The sequence below is a fragment of the Lutjanus erythropterus genome, chromosome 23 (assembly GCF_056507025.1).
Source record: "Lutjanus erythropterus isolate fLutEry1 chromosome 23, fLutEry1.hap2, whole genome shotgun sequence".
Classification (NCBI taxonomy): domain Eukaryota; kingdom Metazoa; phylum Chordata; class Actinopteri; order Lutjaniformes; family Lutjanidae; genus Lutjanus; species Lutjanus erythropterus.
In genome coordinates this window covers 6,574,730-6,592,251 of record NC_139339.1, presented here as the reverse complement: position 1 = coordinate 6,592,251, position 17,522 = coordinate 6,574,730, and the positions used below count along the sequence as shown (strand labels likewise).

General features: G+C 42.2%; 1 protein-coding gene across 3 annotated transcripts in view; it reads left to right on the top strand.

The window, feature by feature from the left end:
* Nucleotides 1-205: 205 nt before the first annotated feature.
* LOC146305557 (nuclear factor 1 B-type-like) overlaps nt 206-17,522 on the top strand; it is a 96,445-nt gene continuing 79,128 nt past the window's right edge. Inside the window, exons 1-4 of one of the 3 annotated variants that reach the window (XM_084711861.1) lie at nt 206-420; nt 545-674; nt 1,513-2,164; nt 5,082-5,613. In XM_084711861.1, coding sequence (XP_084567987.1) covers nt 2,138-2,164; nt 5,082-5,613 — 559 coding nt within the window. In that variant the 5' untranslated portion in view covers nt 206-420; nt 545-674; nt 1,513-2,137. Of the gene's footprint in view, nt 675-1,512; nt 2,165-5,081; nt 5,614-17,522 lie in introns of all 3 variants that reach the window. The other 2 variants (XM_084711863.1, XM_084711862.1) reach the window with 2 other exon arrangements.

Genomic DNA, 17,522 nt, shown 5'->3' with positions numbered 1-17,522 from the left:
GTATAAACCTGTACAGAAACAGTATAAAAATATGTGCAAAAAGAGAAACATTCAGTGTGCAGTTTTGGTGGAGAAGTGTAGTCACAAACAGGGTGTGCAAAAAATATTAGAATATATAATTAGTCAAGAGATGACATGTGTATTTTTTTTAAAGGAAAATATAAAAAATGTTACAATTGCCCCCAGTCTCCTCTAAAGAAAATAAGCTTTATCTCAAAAGTTGTTTTTTATTTTGAAAAGTGGTACCGGAAATGTATTCGGTCAAATAACATACGACTTGGCGGTTAGTGGTGGGAGCCGGAGGGCGGCAGTCAGTCAGACAGTGAAAGTGAAGGCGGAGACCAACCCAGTGCCGAAAACTCAGCCTCTTCTGGATCGCGTTCAACTTCACTGAACAACCCCAAAAACCGATCCAAAAAAGTAAGACTTGAAGAGGAAGGAAGACAGGAAAAAAAGAGAAAAAAAAACGCGAGGTGCTCCAAACTTCTGTTCACCGCTATCTGCAAAGAATTGTCTTCCGGTGTTGACTTTTTTTTTTTTTTAGCGAGCACTGCAAGAGAGAAAAACCCTCCAAAGCACAAAGTTGAACGTGAGAAATGTGAAGCTACCGGCTTGTGTGTTTCAACCAGGCTCCAACCAGGATTCCCAATTAATCCATGCAGTACAGTGCAATGGTACGTGAACATGGATTATTATTGCTTTCAAAAATGTTGTGATGATACCGTTTGTGTCTTTTTATTTTTTATTTTTTTTATTTTTGTACTGCTGTCCTGGCTGTGGATTGAGAAATGTGGAGAAGTGGGTAACACGGACCACAACACTGACTGGCACGATCGGGGCCAAAAATATTGTACTAAACTTGGCACGGGCAGCCTATGTTAACATCCCATTCCCCTGAATTTGGCAAATGAACTCTATGTGGACTGTTGACAGCTCTGTAGGACACACACACACACACACACACACACACACACACACACACACACACACACACACACACACACACACACACACACACATAAACACACACTGCAGCAACAAAGTAACAATGTAAAAACTTCCAGTCATTTCGACATTAGTGCTACAATGTTGCCTTGATTAGTTGCGAGTGTTTAAACACTTTCTAAAATAAAGTTACTCAGGTGAAGTTATTCGGCTAAACATTTAAGAAAAATAAAAAATAAAGTTAATCAGTTATTATGATCAGCTATGGATCCTCAAAAGCACCAATGAAAAAACAATAATTTACCTCATCTTTGACCTTATTTACTATTTATGTTATTAGGGGACTTTTAAAGACATTTTAATGGTTTATTATGGTTTTCTTGTTACAAGTGGCTGACAAACTTGCGTAAAAAGAGCTGAAAGTTGAACGATGAGTAAGGGCATGTGTTTTTTGGCACGGAGCTCGGTGGTAAAGGGATAGTTTTGAGCTTGTGGTTCAAAGTCCCTCAAGTTAATAAAAAAAAAGATATCTACCGGGGGTAAATGAATTGTACGCTGTGTTTTCAGATAGCCGAGGAGGACAAGGAAGGAGAAGGTGCTGGATGGTGGATAGGGGCTGTGTGTTTGGAGGAGGAGGAGGAGGAGGAGGAGGAGGAGTGTGACTGTGTAATTACGTGGGTGAAAAAAAAAGAAAAAAGTTGGGTCTGATTTGCTGGAATCGGCGCAGGACACGAAGGTGCACCGGTCGATTTCATATCAAGTTTGGTTAAAGCAGAGGGGTGAACATCACACACTCGGCGCCCTCTGAAGCTCCCCCACAATGCTTTTATGAACGACATATCAGAGCAGCACCGAGAGAGACGCGCAAAAGAGCCCATGTAGTGAGAGGAGTACGCAGCAGCAGCAGCAGCAGCGGCAGCTCTACGAGTAGAGAATCAGCAAGTGCTCGTACTGTGCATGTTCAATTATCCTGCATAAAAAAAATCTCCTCCTCTGTTCTCTGCGGAGACGACAATCTTTTGGATCGCAAAAAAAAAAAATTCATGGATGTTCTTGGATAACCTCTCGTTGTTTTACGCGGATAGCTGCTCCACAGTCTCGCACGGTGCACATCGGTCCAGGAATGGCGCGATAAAGTGATCAGAGGAATCAGTCCAAGAAGTACAGTCACTTTGTGTGTAGCCGACTCGTCATGTATTCTCCAATTTGTCTCACTCAGGTATTTGTGTCCTTTTTTTTTTTTTTTTTTTTTTAAATGTATGCATTTAATTGCTGTGGTGTGTGGCAAAATTGTGCCAAAAAGTTGTGTGTATGCGTCAGGATTGTGCAGCTCTGCTTTGGCGAATACTTTCATAATACATCACCAGAATTAATTTATGTCTTTAAAGTGAAAATGCAGCGTTAAAAAAAATTTAAATGGACAAATTTGTGTCGCAATTGTGCTAATTTTTACTTTTGAGATCTTAGATTACAACCAAAGTACTGAAAGAAAAACATTGATTTAAAAAAAGCCCAGTGTTTCTGTGCGTAAAGTTGTGCGTAAAGATGATTTTTAAAGATAGACTGTCGTCTTGATAATCCTGCGTAATTGGCACAGGTATGCTCATTTTCTCTCAGCTTTAATTAGCTTATTTGCGTCCTCCAGTAACCTCTCACACACTCCTCAGCCTCGCTTCCCCCGTGTTTATATTTTTCTTTTTCCACGTGTATATTTTTATTTACAGTAAAAACCCCCATACTTTAGGGAAGTGAAGTTGGAAGAAGATAAAGCCACTTTCACTGTAGGGAAGATCAAACGGCATGATAAGCTTGATTCAGCGGTTGGACAGAGTTGAGCTGACTGTTTTGGCTGACTCAGTTTTACTGTTTATATTTTACTTGGCATAAGTAAGTGATTGACTGAGATGTGGTTTAGTTTGTACTTAAGAGGATTGTGCTTTTATGGCCCCAGCTGAAGTGCACTGCACAGGCCCCGGCCAAGTCATTTATCTTTACAGCATTTGGCTGAAAAAAAAATTAACGGAATATTTAAAGTGTTTTTTGAGCAGGAAACCAGAAGTGAAAAAGGATTTCAGAAACAGTTGCTGCCGAGCACATTTAATAGCATTTACTGCTTACTTTTGTCAGTTTAATTGGCTGCGTTATAGTGAAGAGATGACATTTAAAGGAGTTGTGAATTTATTTTATTTATTTTTTTACCTCTCCAAAAGGCTGAATGGGTATATTATCTATAGTCCCCATTGTAAATATAATATATTTCAAAACTAGAATGTGTAGAGAGTAAAATATTTATTAACGCTGTATAATAAATGATTATAATTTGACTGGGGCAGAGTTTTATTGGTCCGAACGTGCAGAGCAGAAATGTGGCTTCTCCAGCGGCAGGCACAGATAGGGAGTGGATTTCTGTGGTTTCCTACAGCCTGCCTGCCTGGCTGCCTACAAAAAAGAACAATATGTGGTTTTAACTCTTAAAAAGCCCGCTCGAAAGGGGCTGCGTGCACTTATTAAATTTGACATTTTAATGAGCTAAAACAAAGATGAGTTGATGTTTCCACTTGCCACTCACAGCCCCTGTAATTTCTGATGACTTTAACTCTTCCACACCGTCTTGTACATTCCTTCAGCTACAGAGAACGAGCATTAAGAGATTATTAGAATTTGCCCGTAGGTCTGTGAACTGCTGAGCTGCTTTAGAAATGTTGGTATTTAGATTTTTAGGTATAAGGATTGAGAAAAAAATCCGCCAAGTTCTTATTTTTAAACTCGTATTTGCAGTAATTTTTAGTTTAGAAGTAAAGATAATGAAGTGCTGAATTATTTAATTAATCACCAACTATTTTGATAATTGATTAATCTGTTTGAGTAGTTTTTAAAGAAAATAAGTCAAATTCTCTTATTCTGCCTTCTTAAATGTGAATATTTTCTGGTTTCTTTACTTCTTCATGACAGTAAACTGAATATTTTTGGGTTGTGGACAAAACAAGACATTTGAGGATGTCATCTTGGGCTTTTGGAAACACTGATCGACATTTTATGTCATTTTCTGGCATTTTATAGACCAAATAACTAATTGTTTAACTGAGAATATAATGAACAGATTAACCAATAATGGAAATGATCATTGCAGCCCCAGTCTAAAATGTACTACAGCATAAAGCAGAATACAACAGAAAACCCAAACGAAAAGGTTGAAGTGTTGAAAGTGTTGAAAATATTTCCACTAATATTAATTTGAGATAATTTAATTTATCAGAAAAATACATTTCAGTAGAATATTATTTTTAAATTAAAAGAGTGATGGAAAATTTTAAAAGCAGGCCTTGATTTTAACATCTCTGGGTGACTTCAGGTTTTAGGAATGAAGCTGGGCAAGTGTCAGTCTGTGAGTTAACCTCAGCACCTGAAATTATTTGGCACAAGCTTGGAATCGAGTCCTAAATCGACCTTTGCAAATACTTTTCACAGTATTGCTTCGTTTGACCCGGTGCCCCTCTCCTCTGCTCGTGTTTTCAATACATTTCGAAAGCCACGGCCTGCATACGCGGGGCTGTTTGTCCTGTATGTGCTGAGAGAGAACGGGAATCTCCGCCCCGGCTTCCCCTTTTTTGCGCCTGCATCCTCACTCGGCCCTCCAGCTTATCCTCCATCCTTCACGGACACGGGATAAGTTCACGTTGGAATGCGGATAGTTTGATAAGAGAAATGCAACTGCGAGGGGCGCATGCTCCCTGTGGCAGCAGCGGCAGCGGCAGCGGCACAGGACTCCCGCTCAGAGCATGCTCGGGAACTGAGTGCACAGAGACGCGAGTGCATTCAGTCACCGGGCTCGCTGCTATTGTAGTGCTGGCAGTTGATATAAACAGTGGAATGTCCTTGTCATACCTGCGGTCCGCCCAGAGACATCTAGGATGGTAAAATCAGAGAGAAACCTCATGACTTAAAGCTGTTGACACTACCAATTAAATATTATGCGACTGATTATGTGTAATTGTTTATTTGTGGTCTGACTTCCCTCCTGCCTCAGATTAGTAGCTGACTAAACCCACATTTCTCCTCCATGTTTGATGCCATGAGTTTCTGATTATATTTCCTCTTCTCTTCTTCTTCCTCCCTCTCCCCACTGGATGCTCCAGGATGAATTTCATCCCTTCATCGAGGCACTTCTTCCTCACGTCCGTGCCATCGCCTACACGTGGTTCAACCTCCAGGCCAGAAAGCGCAAGTACTTCAAGAAGCACGAGAAGCGGATGTCCAAGGACGAGGAACGCGCGGTGAAGGACGAGCTTCTGAGCGAGAAGCCCGAGGTGAAGCAGAAGTGGGCATCCAGGCTGCTGGCCAAGCTGCGTAAGGACATTCGGCAGGAGTACCGGGAGGACTTTGTCCTCAGCGTGACGGGCAAGAAGCACCCGTGCTGCGTGCTATCCAACCCGGACCAGAAGGGCAAGATCCGCCGGATCGACTGTTTGCGGCAGGCCGACAAAGTTTGGCGTCTGGACCTGGTGATGGTCATCCTCTTCAAAGGCATCCCTCTGGAAAGTACAGACGGCGAACGCCTCGTCAAGTCTCCACATTGCACCAACCCAGCACTTTGTGTCCAGCCACACCACATAACAGTATCGGTCAAGGAGCTGGACTTGTTTCTAGCATACTATGTCCAGGACCAAGGTAGGTTCACACTCACACTGTGTATGTGTGTGTGTGTTTATTTCACTGTGTGTGTGTGAGCTAACACGCATGTGTGAATGATGGCTTGGCAAGGTCAAGGGTCACATGTGTTACTTTTTGGCAGTCTTGCTGAGACCGGCTGAAGTCACCCCCACATTCGCCAGACAAATAAACACAAGAAACTCGACCTTCGGTACAGTATAAATGCAGCATCACATTTTTATATGGTTCAAGTCTCGCTCAGTATGAACAAAAAGACAATCTGTACTCAATAATAAATGTGGAATGTGTTTTGATTGTGTGTTTGCTCTGCTGTACTCCAGCAGCGGCTCCTACTCATGTACAGTAATGATTCAGTTACTATAATTTGGATAAGGTGTGCATAATCTCATACACACACACACACACACAGGGTTGTACAACAGCACACACACACTGCACACCTATTCTATTTGTCTGGATATTAAGTTGTGACAGGTGTGGAAAGTTGTACTGTAAACATGTTAAATTATAATGAACCTACCAGCAGTTAATTTATCTAATTCTGATTAAAACCCTCGTTATTTCAGCTCTGGTGTTTATGAACAGCATATATTTAAAACCTGGAGATGTTCTTACTATATTTAAAATAAAATCACGCCCTTCATCTTCATAGTCCCCTTTATGTCATTTTAAAACTCATTTGTTGTGAATCACATCAGAATAATTTTGTTTTAAAATGAAATTTCCACCATTTAAAATGCTAATACCTCTATAAACGTATTAATTACAGTTTAGCATTGATGTTGGTGATGTGAGTAAACTTTTTAAATATTTCTAATACTTTTCAGTTGCTAGTTTTTCAGTATATATTAGATTTTTTGTCTGTGTTATAAACCTTGCGTATCGTATCTTTTCTTTATTCCTGAAAAGCTGGTTTCTTTCAGCCTTTTGCGGTCGCGGTGACGTGCTCGATGTAAAGACTGAATTGTGCTTTTTTTTTTCTCAGCACACTGTGAATTAAAAGGTTGAAAAAGTGAAATAGGTTTTGACACGCACGCTTTTTTTTTTGTTTTTTTTTTTCAAATAGATGCATTAAAACCGTTTTCTTTTCCCAGAATTGAATTATTCTAATTTATTTTTCCCGTTCATGTACTTAAAGAAAATGCTGGCATTTACTGAAACGTTTGAGACGATGTTCGACACAGACAATTTAAGCTGAAATTCATGATTGTTGAAAAAGCAGTTCTGCAGTACATAATCTGTCCTCCAAACTGTAAATTGGAAGAAAGAAATTTAGAGTTTTAATCCACTATTTGATGACAGAAACATGACTTTTAAATCTGTTATTTCCTCCTAAATTTAGGAAGAAGGGAAACAGTAATTAAAGACACACAAGTTAGGCAGAAAATATTGTTCAGATAAATGTAATCTTTTTTTTTTTTTGCAGAATTTCACCTCTCTTAAACAGAGTTTCTCCTGCTGTATATAATTAAATTTCATTCATTCCTGTCTCTCACAGTTTTGAACTTCCTCCCTTTATCTGTCGACACCACAGGAACCCCCCCCCCCCCCCTCCTCCTATAGTATCCCCCTGTTGAAAAATTCCCCTGTATGAAATCTACTGCAGCCACACCGTATAACCACCAATACTTTTGGGCTACTGGGGGAGAAATGGTGGTATAGCTAGCTCATTATCATCAAACCCTGAGCGCCATTTTGTGTTTGATAAGTGCCAGGGAAAGCAGAAGGCACAGCACACAGACAATAATGGTTGCCACTGGCACCGGGGTTGGCATCAGACCCTCTTTTGTGTCTTTTGTAGGATGCCACCGCTTCTCTAGTTTGCATCTGCTGCATTTTTAACTGTTCAGTACCAACTTGAGAACGGCACAGTGCTGCTTTTTTTTTTTTTTCATTATATGCAGCACTTAAATAAGTTAGTGCTTGTACTGCACACTATAGGCGGTAATTCACCTGCTTTTATTTTAGGGAAAATGTGTCCGCTATGGAGGAAGAGCAGAATTTTGGCAAGAAGATTGATTTTATTGTTTGAAATAAACGGTGAACATAATGTCCTCTTTCGTCGGAGAATTAAATTCGCTTGGACTCGACATCGCTTTGCGGATCAGAGCAATTATTCACCGTTGTCCTCAAATTTGAGTTGAAACTTTGGCAAATACAAAATAGCATTCTTTTACCGGGATCACAGAGACTGGCGTGCTTTTTTTTTTCTTCCTTTTTCGTTTTTTTTTTTTTTGCAAGCTAAAGCGTCTTTCCCTTTTCTTCAAGTTACCAAGCAGTGCCCATCTCCAGACAATGCAGCCATATTGTGGTAGCGTGTGGTGCGGCGCCATTTTGTTTTGCACGGTGCCAGGGAGGCAGGCAAATCACCAGTAATGGTTGTTAGAGGTTTGGAGGTTGGCATCAAACCCTCTTTGTCTGCTTGCAGCATGCCTTTGATTCGTTGGTTGGCATCCGCAATGCAGTGGGCACGTTGGAAAGTTTTTTGACAGTGGCAGAATGGAAGCCGCTGCCTTTGTTCTGCTGCAACTGCACGAAACAAACAAACATACAATCAAACACAAAGAAACTAGCAAACGGCTCTGTCTGAAACAGAATCTGGCATTTGTGCGAACTGCTGGGAAAAAAAAAAAAAAAAAAAAAAACGGGTCCGGACTGTGCTTTTAATATTGTTCTCTCTGTCCTGCTACCTGGCAGTGGCTCACTTCTGCTGTGTTGTGCAATTGGATAACATAAAATATGTTGCTGCCGTTATTTACTCAACAGTATTTTTTTTTCTTGTTGTTTTTTTTTTTGTGGCAAAAAAAAATCAATAAGTTCACAGTGTATTTGTTTTTCATTCTGGTGGGCTGCTGCCTGAGAAAGGTCGGCGGGTTGGCAGCGAGTGTTGCTGGGTGAATTTAGAGAGGGCACTCAGCCCCCTTGTTCTGGGGCACAGACGCGTTTAGCCAGGCAGGGCTGTAGCACCCATGTGCATGCCCAGATGAATGCCCGCTGGGAAGTAGGCTGGGGGCTGGGAGTGGGGGTTGTGGCATCCATTGTGCCAACTGGCAGGCCGTGTTCAATACAGGGCCCTGGCTTCTCACACACACACACACACTGCCGTTGAACTCCCGTGCTCTGTTTTATCTTCATCTGATAAAACAAGAAGTGCAATTCTTTTTTTTTTTTTTTCCTTTCTTTGAATCATCGCCTCTCCCCACCTGGATTCATATTTTGCATATCCAGTCTGACAGCTTGATGGAATAGTTGTAACAAGGCATGTAGATAATCGTCACGTTAGGACATGTCAGAATACTGCAGGCCTCGTTTGTATTTGGTTTTGTTATGCTGCTCATCACTATTTCCTCAACAAACGTAGCAGTGTGGTTACTGTATTCACCGAAAGTTCTTGGCTCGGGATATTGAAATATCTTGTTCTTAATACATACTAGAGTTGTCGTGGTGCCAAAATTTTAAACTTAGATGCAATATTAATTTTTAAAAAATGATACTCGATGCCTCTTTTGATACAACGACGCCGTGCTGCAAGGTGAATTTCAGACGGGACAGATAAAACTGAGCTGAGGTCTTGAATGAGTACTTCTTTTTTTTTTTTAAGTAGCTTTGGTACTTTCAATACTTTAATTAACAGATGTTGTATGCTTTAAACATGTGGTATTGAAAAAGTATCTAAGTATCAGTACTGACAATCTTTTACAACCCTGATACACGTGTGTGCAATTAATAGAATATGAAAATATTTAAAGATACGTGTGTGTAGGAATCTTGGAAAATATGGAAATAATCTGCCATACATTTTCCTAAACTGCCTCAATTTGAAATGAATTTGACAAGTGGAGATCAAATCAAAGGTTTCTGAGGTTCTTTTAAGTTGTCAGTGGATTTCTATACAACTGAGGCTGCTACTAATTATTATTATTGTCATTATCAATTAATCTGTGGATTATTTTCACAAATTATTGTTTAATCCAGAGATTCTAAATCTTTTTTCTGCAGGAACCCCCTCATGTATGTGTCTTTGGTTAGAGAGAGCTGGTTTACAATATTTGTGGTTGATACATCATGAACTAGTGGGATATTTATATATATATATGTGTGTGTGTGTGTGTGTGTGTGTGTGTGTATTCTGAGTCATAGATTGTTTGATTACAATGTAATCTATTAACTATTTTAGATTTTTAAATGTAAATATTATTTGTTTAATATTAAGGATTATGTAAGACAAAATATAAACCGTTTTTTTTATCATAATAATTTAAATGAGTGAATCTAAAAAATTTCCATGGAACACTTGGCAGAGTGCTGCGGACCCCTGTTTGAAAACCACCGGTTTAGTCTATAAAATGTCAAAAAAATGTGAGAAATGCTCATCACAATTACCCAGAGTCTTCAAATTGCTTCTTTTGTCCGACCAACAGTCCAAAACGCAAAAGAGTCCTCATGCACTGTCATAAATAACGCTTATTTACGGAGCCGTAACCAGAAAATGTTTGACATTTTTGCTTGAAAAAAACGACAGAAACGATGCACCGATTATCAAAATAGTTGGCAGCTAATTTTATTCTGATTGACCGATTGATCAATCATCGCAGCTCTAGTCACAACCTGTGGCAAAAAAAAGGATTGCTGTCCAAAATAATCTTTTATCATACATGACAAAGAAAAGCAGCAAATTCTTGTATTTATAAGCTGGAACTAGTTTGAAAAATGACTGAAAACTTTAATTGATTATAAAAATAGTTGGCAGCTAGTTTTCTTTTGATAGACTAATCAATTCATTGACTAATCGTTGCAGCTCCGCTCACCACCAGTGACAGAAAACGATTGCTGAGGTAGTCCAATGGGAGACCACAGAAGTCAAGGTCAAGCAGTTTTCCCATTACTCAGGTGCTGGAAGTTAACACCGCCATAAAACATCATTACCTTGACTTTTTTCCCCCCCCTCAGTAACGTAACTTTTTTTTTTTTCACACTGTCATGATAGTTTGTGGAAATGGATGGATTACCTCTGAATACGTGCCGCCACGTTAATGGAGACCTTGTTTTACGAGTGCCAGACTTAACCTCTGCCCCCCGGGGTCGTGACCTTTGCAAAGAGATGTGGCAGGGTGTCCTCTGAAGTTTAATTGAGCAAAACAGATCAGTGAAAACGCGCCGTTGCGGGCCCAAGGCACGTGGAGGAGGAAGACTTTTTTTTTTTGCCTGGGGGTGGGGGTTGTTGGTCAGGGGAGGAGGTGGGGGAGCTGCTCGTAAGCCCCCCTTGTTGACCTCCTCAATCGGGGTCAAACTGCGGCGGTCGCGGGATCACTGGTGGTCTCTTGGCAACTGTTTGTCTCCGCTCCCCTGCCACTGCTTCTGGTCTGGCTGGTGGTCCCTTGGTTCACTGGCCTAAGTGAGGGGGAGTAGGTACCACTGACTCCCCACACCTCCTCACCCCCCTTCAGCGATCGCTCAGGCTGGGTAGTCTAGCCGGTCCCTATCTTCAAGATTGGCCACTGCCCGCTCGCCACCCTGCGTGGGGTAGCTGTTTGCATCTTGTTTTCCGCCCGGCTGCCTCGGAGGCTTTGGTCAGGCGGCCAGTGTGGAGGCCTGACCTTCTGGGTCACAGTGGAGGTCTGTGACTAAGCACAACATCCATCCCTCCCTCCCTTCATCCCCTTATCCTCCTCTGCCATCAGGAATCACCCCTGCGGCACACTGCCCGGCCAAATGACTCTCTCACTCCTTCTCTCTCGCGGTCGCTTTTCTTTTCTCACTCCCTGGCTTTCCCTCAAGCCTCGAGACTCCGACCATGACAGCTGTCCCAGGCCCAGGCGCTTGGCCAGAGAAAGGGTGGCTGGGTTCGTGCCAGAAGTGTGAAACAAAAGTTGTTGTAAGCAGACAGCGTTAAGGACTCCTGTTTGTCCTCCTTTTTTTTTTATGGGGGTGGGGTGGTAAGGCAAGTTATTCCGCTCCGTTTTAATTTGAAGTACTTCTGCTGGGATAACATTGGAAAACAAAGTCTTGGGAATGGTTGTTTTTGGAAGTTCTTGGACATGAATTTTAACGGCGAACGTTCAGAACAAAATCAGCAAGACCGTAAAATACAATTCCTGGGAAAAACCTTAACCGATGACTCCGGAGCCATATAGAAAAACTCTTCAGATTGAACCGCACAACCCTGTGCTTAGCTTCCATTCTGGCTTCCTTATTAGTATGCAATAGAGCCTGCGGTGTCTGGCTACCTCTCTCTCAGAGCCATAACCTATCGAACACATTCTCTCAATCTAATCCACTTAGAACTCCCTCCCAGCTTCACCGCTTGCCTTATTGATTTCCGCTTCCCACTAAATGTCTTCCCGATCCTTTTTCTCTTAACCCTGGAGCTATTTATGTTTTGCAGTGCTCTTTCTTTCTTTCTTTCTTGCCTCTTGCTTTCTTTGCTTTCTTTCTTTCTTTCTTTCTTGCTTACTTTCTTTCTCACTTAATGTCTTCCCTCCCTCTCCGGGATCTTTGCTTGTTTGTGATCTCCATCTGACTTGCCTCCCTCTGCCATCTTTCCCCTCCTGCTCTTTCTCAAACACTAACCTGTGTGCAGTGCAGCCAGGTTGCCTGGCTCAGTATGAAGCTTGTGTTATTAGCAGCAGGGTTTTGCTCGAGCAAATACCTCAAGGCTTAAACAGGCCATGTTACCTCCTTAGCCCTCTTTTGTGTGCCATGTGTACATAAATCTCCATGGAAACAAGGCAACTCGGAGCAGAGGCCACTGAGAAATGTGGATGCCTTCTTTCTTAACAAAATTTACAACTCCCCCTCTTTTGCTCTGCTACAGTGTGTTTAATTTGCTTGTGTCACAGTTTGCACTGTTGCATCCATCAAAAAATGGGACACTGCCTTTTCTTTGGTGCTCTAAAGCTTAGGCATTGTGCTGAAAAAGCTTTTCTTGTGTATTTTTTGTTCAGGAGACTCGTTTTTGCGTTTGTGGCTACACTTAGTTAAGGACTGCACTATGTGTCATTAGTGTATGGTTAAGATCTCAGCTTCACCACACTTTCCCAGGCTTTCGGGGAGGACCCCAAATGCATTTCAAATCCCCCCGAGGCCACTTGACTGGAGGACCGGCACCTCCCACTCCTCCCGGATAGATTCCCCACCCCCACCCTGTCTGCCGGTCCTCCCAAATGAAGACAAATGGGTACATTCACCCCCTATCCCAGGCACTACACTGTACCTCACTGTCCTGCCTTACAAAGCAGGCCCTCCCGGCTGCCCTGAGTCTCTCCATCCAGTGGCTGCCCTCTCTTCTTTGCCATCGCACTTTTGAAATTGTGAGGAGAAATTGCGAGAACTGCGAGAAAAACTCACCGTTGTCCCGTCAGCCAACTAAACCAGTCGTGTTGAGGCTCATTTGTGCCCCGTTTGCATCTGAAAATAACAAATGATGTAACCAGCCTCCTTACGTTGGCATGAATCTCAAGCACTATATCCACTAGAGGGCGCTGGTAAGTGCCAAACGTTACCTCAAAGAAGAAAAAGAGTCAAAAGTTTCTGACAACAAACGTGGTGATGCTGCAGGAGGTTGTAATATTGTATCTCTTGAGACTAACCCCCCTATAGGACCTAACATCGGAAAAAATATGAGCTATAGTCAATGGCGAGAGATAAATAAACCAACAAAAAATAAATGTTTTGTTCCTGTTTGAGTTGTGTCGAATTACACATTTGTCAATTTAAAAGATAATTTTACAAGACAGGAACGCCCATTACCCGTCTGACTACACCCTGGTACAAAAACCCACAGGCATCGTAACTTCAGCGGCTAATGTTAGCTTTTGGTGATGTCACTTAGGTGACTTCTGGTTGTGTGGTCCTCACAAGTATTGTCACATCTTATACAGTAATTGCATAATTAGAGTTATCGTCACAGTTGTGTACTTTCATGACAAACTGCAGCTTTCTTGACTTGTAAAAGTATCTTTCAAATTGACAAAAAATATTTGTCTCTCATCATTGACTGCCTCTCTATACTTTTGTATTTTAAATCGTCTCCTGTGGTTGTGTCTCGCTTGAACTGTCTGGCTACACTGCTGCACTGCCCCCACGGCTACCAGAGGTACTGCTCCGTTTTGCCTTTAGACAGCAGGGTCTGTTGTGAAAAGATGGATAAGAAGGTTCAGAGAGAAGAATTCATGTGAAGATGTTTTTTGACCTTGCATTTTTTCAAGTCAGCCAGGAGAAAAGCACCCTCAAGTACCAGACTGAGACTTTCATGCAAAAGCCAGTCCCCTTTACCCAGGAAGGAGCCTTGTGAACAACCAATGAAGGGAAGAAAAAAATGGGAAGGGGTAGTAGGTGGGGTGTGATGGGGAACTTTGGGCAGGGACAGACAATCAGAGTGGTTGCCCAGGAGACACTAACTTCTCTGTGCAGCACCCCCCACCCTGCTTTGCCCCATCAAAGTCTTTTCAGTCCAGACAGGGCCGATCAGTGGCCCAGAGTGATGGTTGTCTCTTCTTTTGTCTGGCAGTACAGTACGGCCCATCACTGTGACGGCTCGACAAGACCTGAGCGGGACAGAAAAAGAAAGGCCCGCCATTGCAGCGCTGTGCAAAATGTACTTTTGGGTGGGCATGTTGCTGTTTGGGGTGGGGGGCGAATCCCCAGAGGATTTCTTTCTAATGTCAGTGCAGCGGGTCAAAGAGGGGATATGGTGTCTGGGGCTTGGGAATGGCCTGCTCGGGACGGATTCATCAGCGCCCCATTGAGTTGTCAAAACTAGCCAAAAGCGCTTCCACTCCTCCCTCACATATGTCAGGTTCACTTAAAAAAACTCACAAATTTAGAAACCGGCAACAAGACGCCATACAGTCAATGTAGTAAACAATACAACCCCCAATATGGTTGTTTGTTTTTATTGACTCATATAATAAGAAAAGTTATAGAACAGCAGAAAAGGCAAAGACGGTAGGACAATAACTCATTTACATTTTTAGCACTCAAAACAGTCAGGCTTTTATGAAAGACAGGATGTTTGAGCTGTGTGTGATTAAAGCGAGGCATACAGAGGGAATGACGGGGAGAGGAAATATGGACACCTTGAAATAACATGAAAATCTCAGGATCACCAAACCAGCAGATGTTGCAGCAGATCTAGAGAGGTGCTTCCACTATTTTGATAGATAGAGCTGTCACTGAAACAACAAACTGATAAAAGGGAAAACAGAAAAATGCAACAATCCCTAGGGCTCGGTGTTGGTACTCTACGCCGTGTAAGGTATAGACTAAAATAACCCAAGTAATAACTCCTCAAGTGAAACGATACCTTCATTTGATCTTGAAAAAAAGATAAGTGTTTGTTTGGTTTCGCTCAAGGCCTTCTTGTGGTTAAGCATGCTGAGATGTCACCAAAACGTTTGAAAGTATGGCTGTGCGACACACGTGGAAGGACGTTTTTCCTCCCCGCAGTCGCCTCAGCGATTGCTCAGGTTTCCATTGAGTTTCTAAAATACAGTCTAGACCTGCTTTACATGAAGAGTGCCCTCAGATAACCCTGTTTTGATTTGGTGCCGTATAAATTTAATTTAATTTAATTGAACTGTGGCATCTTATTAGATGTAAATGCATACAGTGTGGGAGGATTATTTCAGGAATGCTTCAATTCACATGATGGGAATCAAATGAAGCCCTGTTAAAGAATTGATATTACTTTAAGGGTCTTGGTGTTATTTTTTAAACAATAAACACATATTTTCTTGAGATTTGCAGATAAATATGTGAGAACATGCACAACCAGCATCATAAATCAAAAACTCCAAAAACAAGCCAAAGCCACTTATGAAAATTTTAGACTTTTCTACAAGGCTAAAGTTTATAAAGTGTAAAACTACTATCCATCATTTGTTTTGGAATGACTTTAAGAAAATTTCATTAGATGTGAAGTTAGATATTTGGATCGTTCTTTAACCAGTGGGAAACACTGGGTCAATGGGTTTAGTAATGGTGAAATTGTTTGGCCAGTGTGCAACTGCTTGTGTTAGCAACAAGCTAGTCCAGTGCTTTGTAGACCCTGTGGTGAAAGCCCACTGCAGCGGTAACTGGATGGTTAATGAAAGCTCGTTATTTTTACTGGGGAAGAACGGGGCTTGTTTCCATGGTTCCTTCTGAAAGCTTATATGATCTGGCTCCAGATAGCTTGAATTCTTCTCAAATTGGCCCGCTCTCTGCGCTGGCACAGGTCTCCAGCTGGCCGTTTAGCTGCGCTTTGAGAAAAGCTCTTCCAAAAAAAAATTTTATATGCAAACAGAAAAATGCACACATGGGGACACGTGTTCACACTTGTATGCCCGTATGCACGTGCTCGCAGGAAAGCATGAACTCGTTTACCGCACACTCACATCAGATTATTGCTCACCTGCACTTCAGCTCGGAGGACTGCATTTAGATGCAATGAACCGCGACTTCTCAATGACAACAGTGCTCTAGATCTGCCGGGCAAAAATTGAAAGTGAGAGCGCTTTAAAAGCTTGTTCCGGATTTACCAAGTCAAGATTGTAATTAGGTCTCCAACATGTGCGCAGACCTACAACCCACAATTACACTGTGGATTCTCACCAAAAAATAACTCTAGCCCTCCATCCCTCCCCTAAACCTCATGGTGTAGCCTACATTAGCAGGAGAATCTGGTTAACAAGAGGTCATCAGGCTATAACAGTCACTAGTTATCTTTGTTGCCACTCTAATAAAACACAGACCTGTCTAATTTAAGATTTGCCCAATGGGGCCATGATGTAATCGCTGATCTCCCCTTGTTGTTTTCACAGAATTGTTTGCAACCTGCGGTCTGGGATTTCTGCAGGCTTAACATAGCTTTTTGAGCAGTTATGATAATGACCCTTGTTGACCTACAGATGGTTAAATGAGTAATGCTAAAACTCATCATCTCTTATGGGATCCCAGCTGAGTCTGCTACGCGGTGTTCCCCGAGAACATCTTCATCTGCTTATACGCAGGTCTGTTTCACAAACTATTAGACGCTCACCACCAGACATTTTTTCTCCCCTTTTTTTTCTGTAAAACCTCTGGCTGTAACTTGGGTTGCCATGTGTGTCTTGTTAAGGGCAGTTATGACAAATGGCAGCAGCTGTACAAACTAATCTCTCTGTAGCTTTCACACATGGCGCCCAATTAACAATGGACCACTGTGGGGCCCTAATCCACGGTGCAGCCATCCTCTGGTCCCGCTCGCCGAGCCAACTGCCCCAGGAGACTCTTCTCCTGTTAGCCAGCCCTTAACTCCATTCAGATGGGAGCCGGGGAACGCCGCAAGGCCCTGCTCGGGTTGGAGACGCGGTAGCCATCTTGTTTGTTTCCATGTTGGGAGCGACGTTAAAGAGCCTGGCTTTTATTTGACACTTTGGATGTCTCTGGGATTGGGTTGCAGCCCTGAGAGAACACGCTGCATCTGCACAGTACGCTCTTAGAAATAAAGATGCTAACTGGAACCATAAAGGGTTCCTTGGCTTGTCTACATAGGAGAACCTTTTTTTGGTTTGGAGTTTTTACTTGGAACCCTGTCAGAGAATTCTACCTACAACTAAACATGAAGGGTTATATCTAGAACCATCCGTCTTTGGTGTAATGGTTCCACCCAGAACAGTCTTCATCTTTATAAGGATGTCAACAAGAACACACTCAGGGGCTCCTACCAAGGACATTTTTACATTACAGGGATTTTATCTAGAACCTACTGAGGGGTCCCACCTAGAACCCATTTATAATCCAAGGGTTTCATCCAGAACCCACCCACAGGGTTCCACTGCTAGCCCTTTTAAATTCCAATGTTTTTTATCTAGAATCCACCCAAGAGATTCTGCAGAGAACCATTTTGAATTCCAAGAGAGTAAAGGCAAATGGTTCTCAGCTGA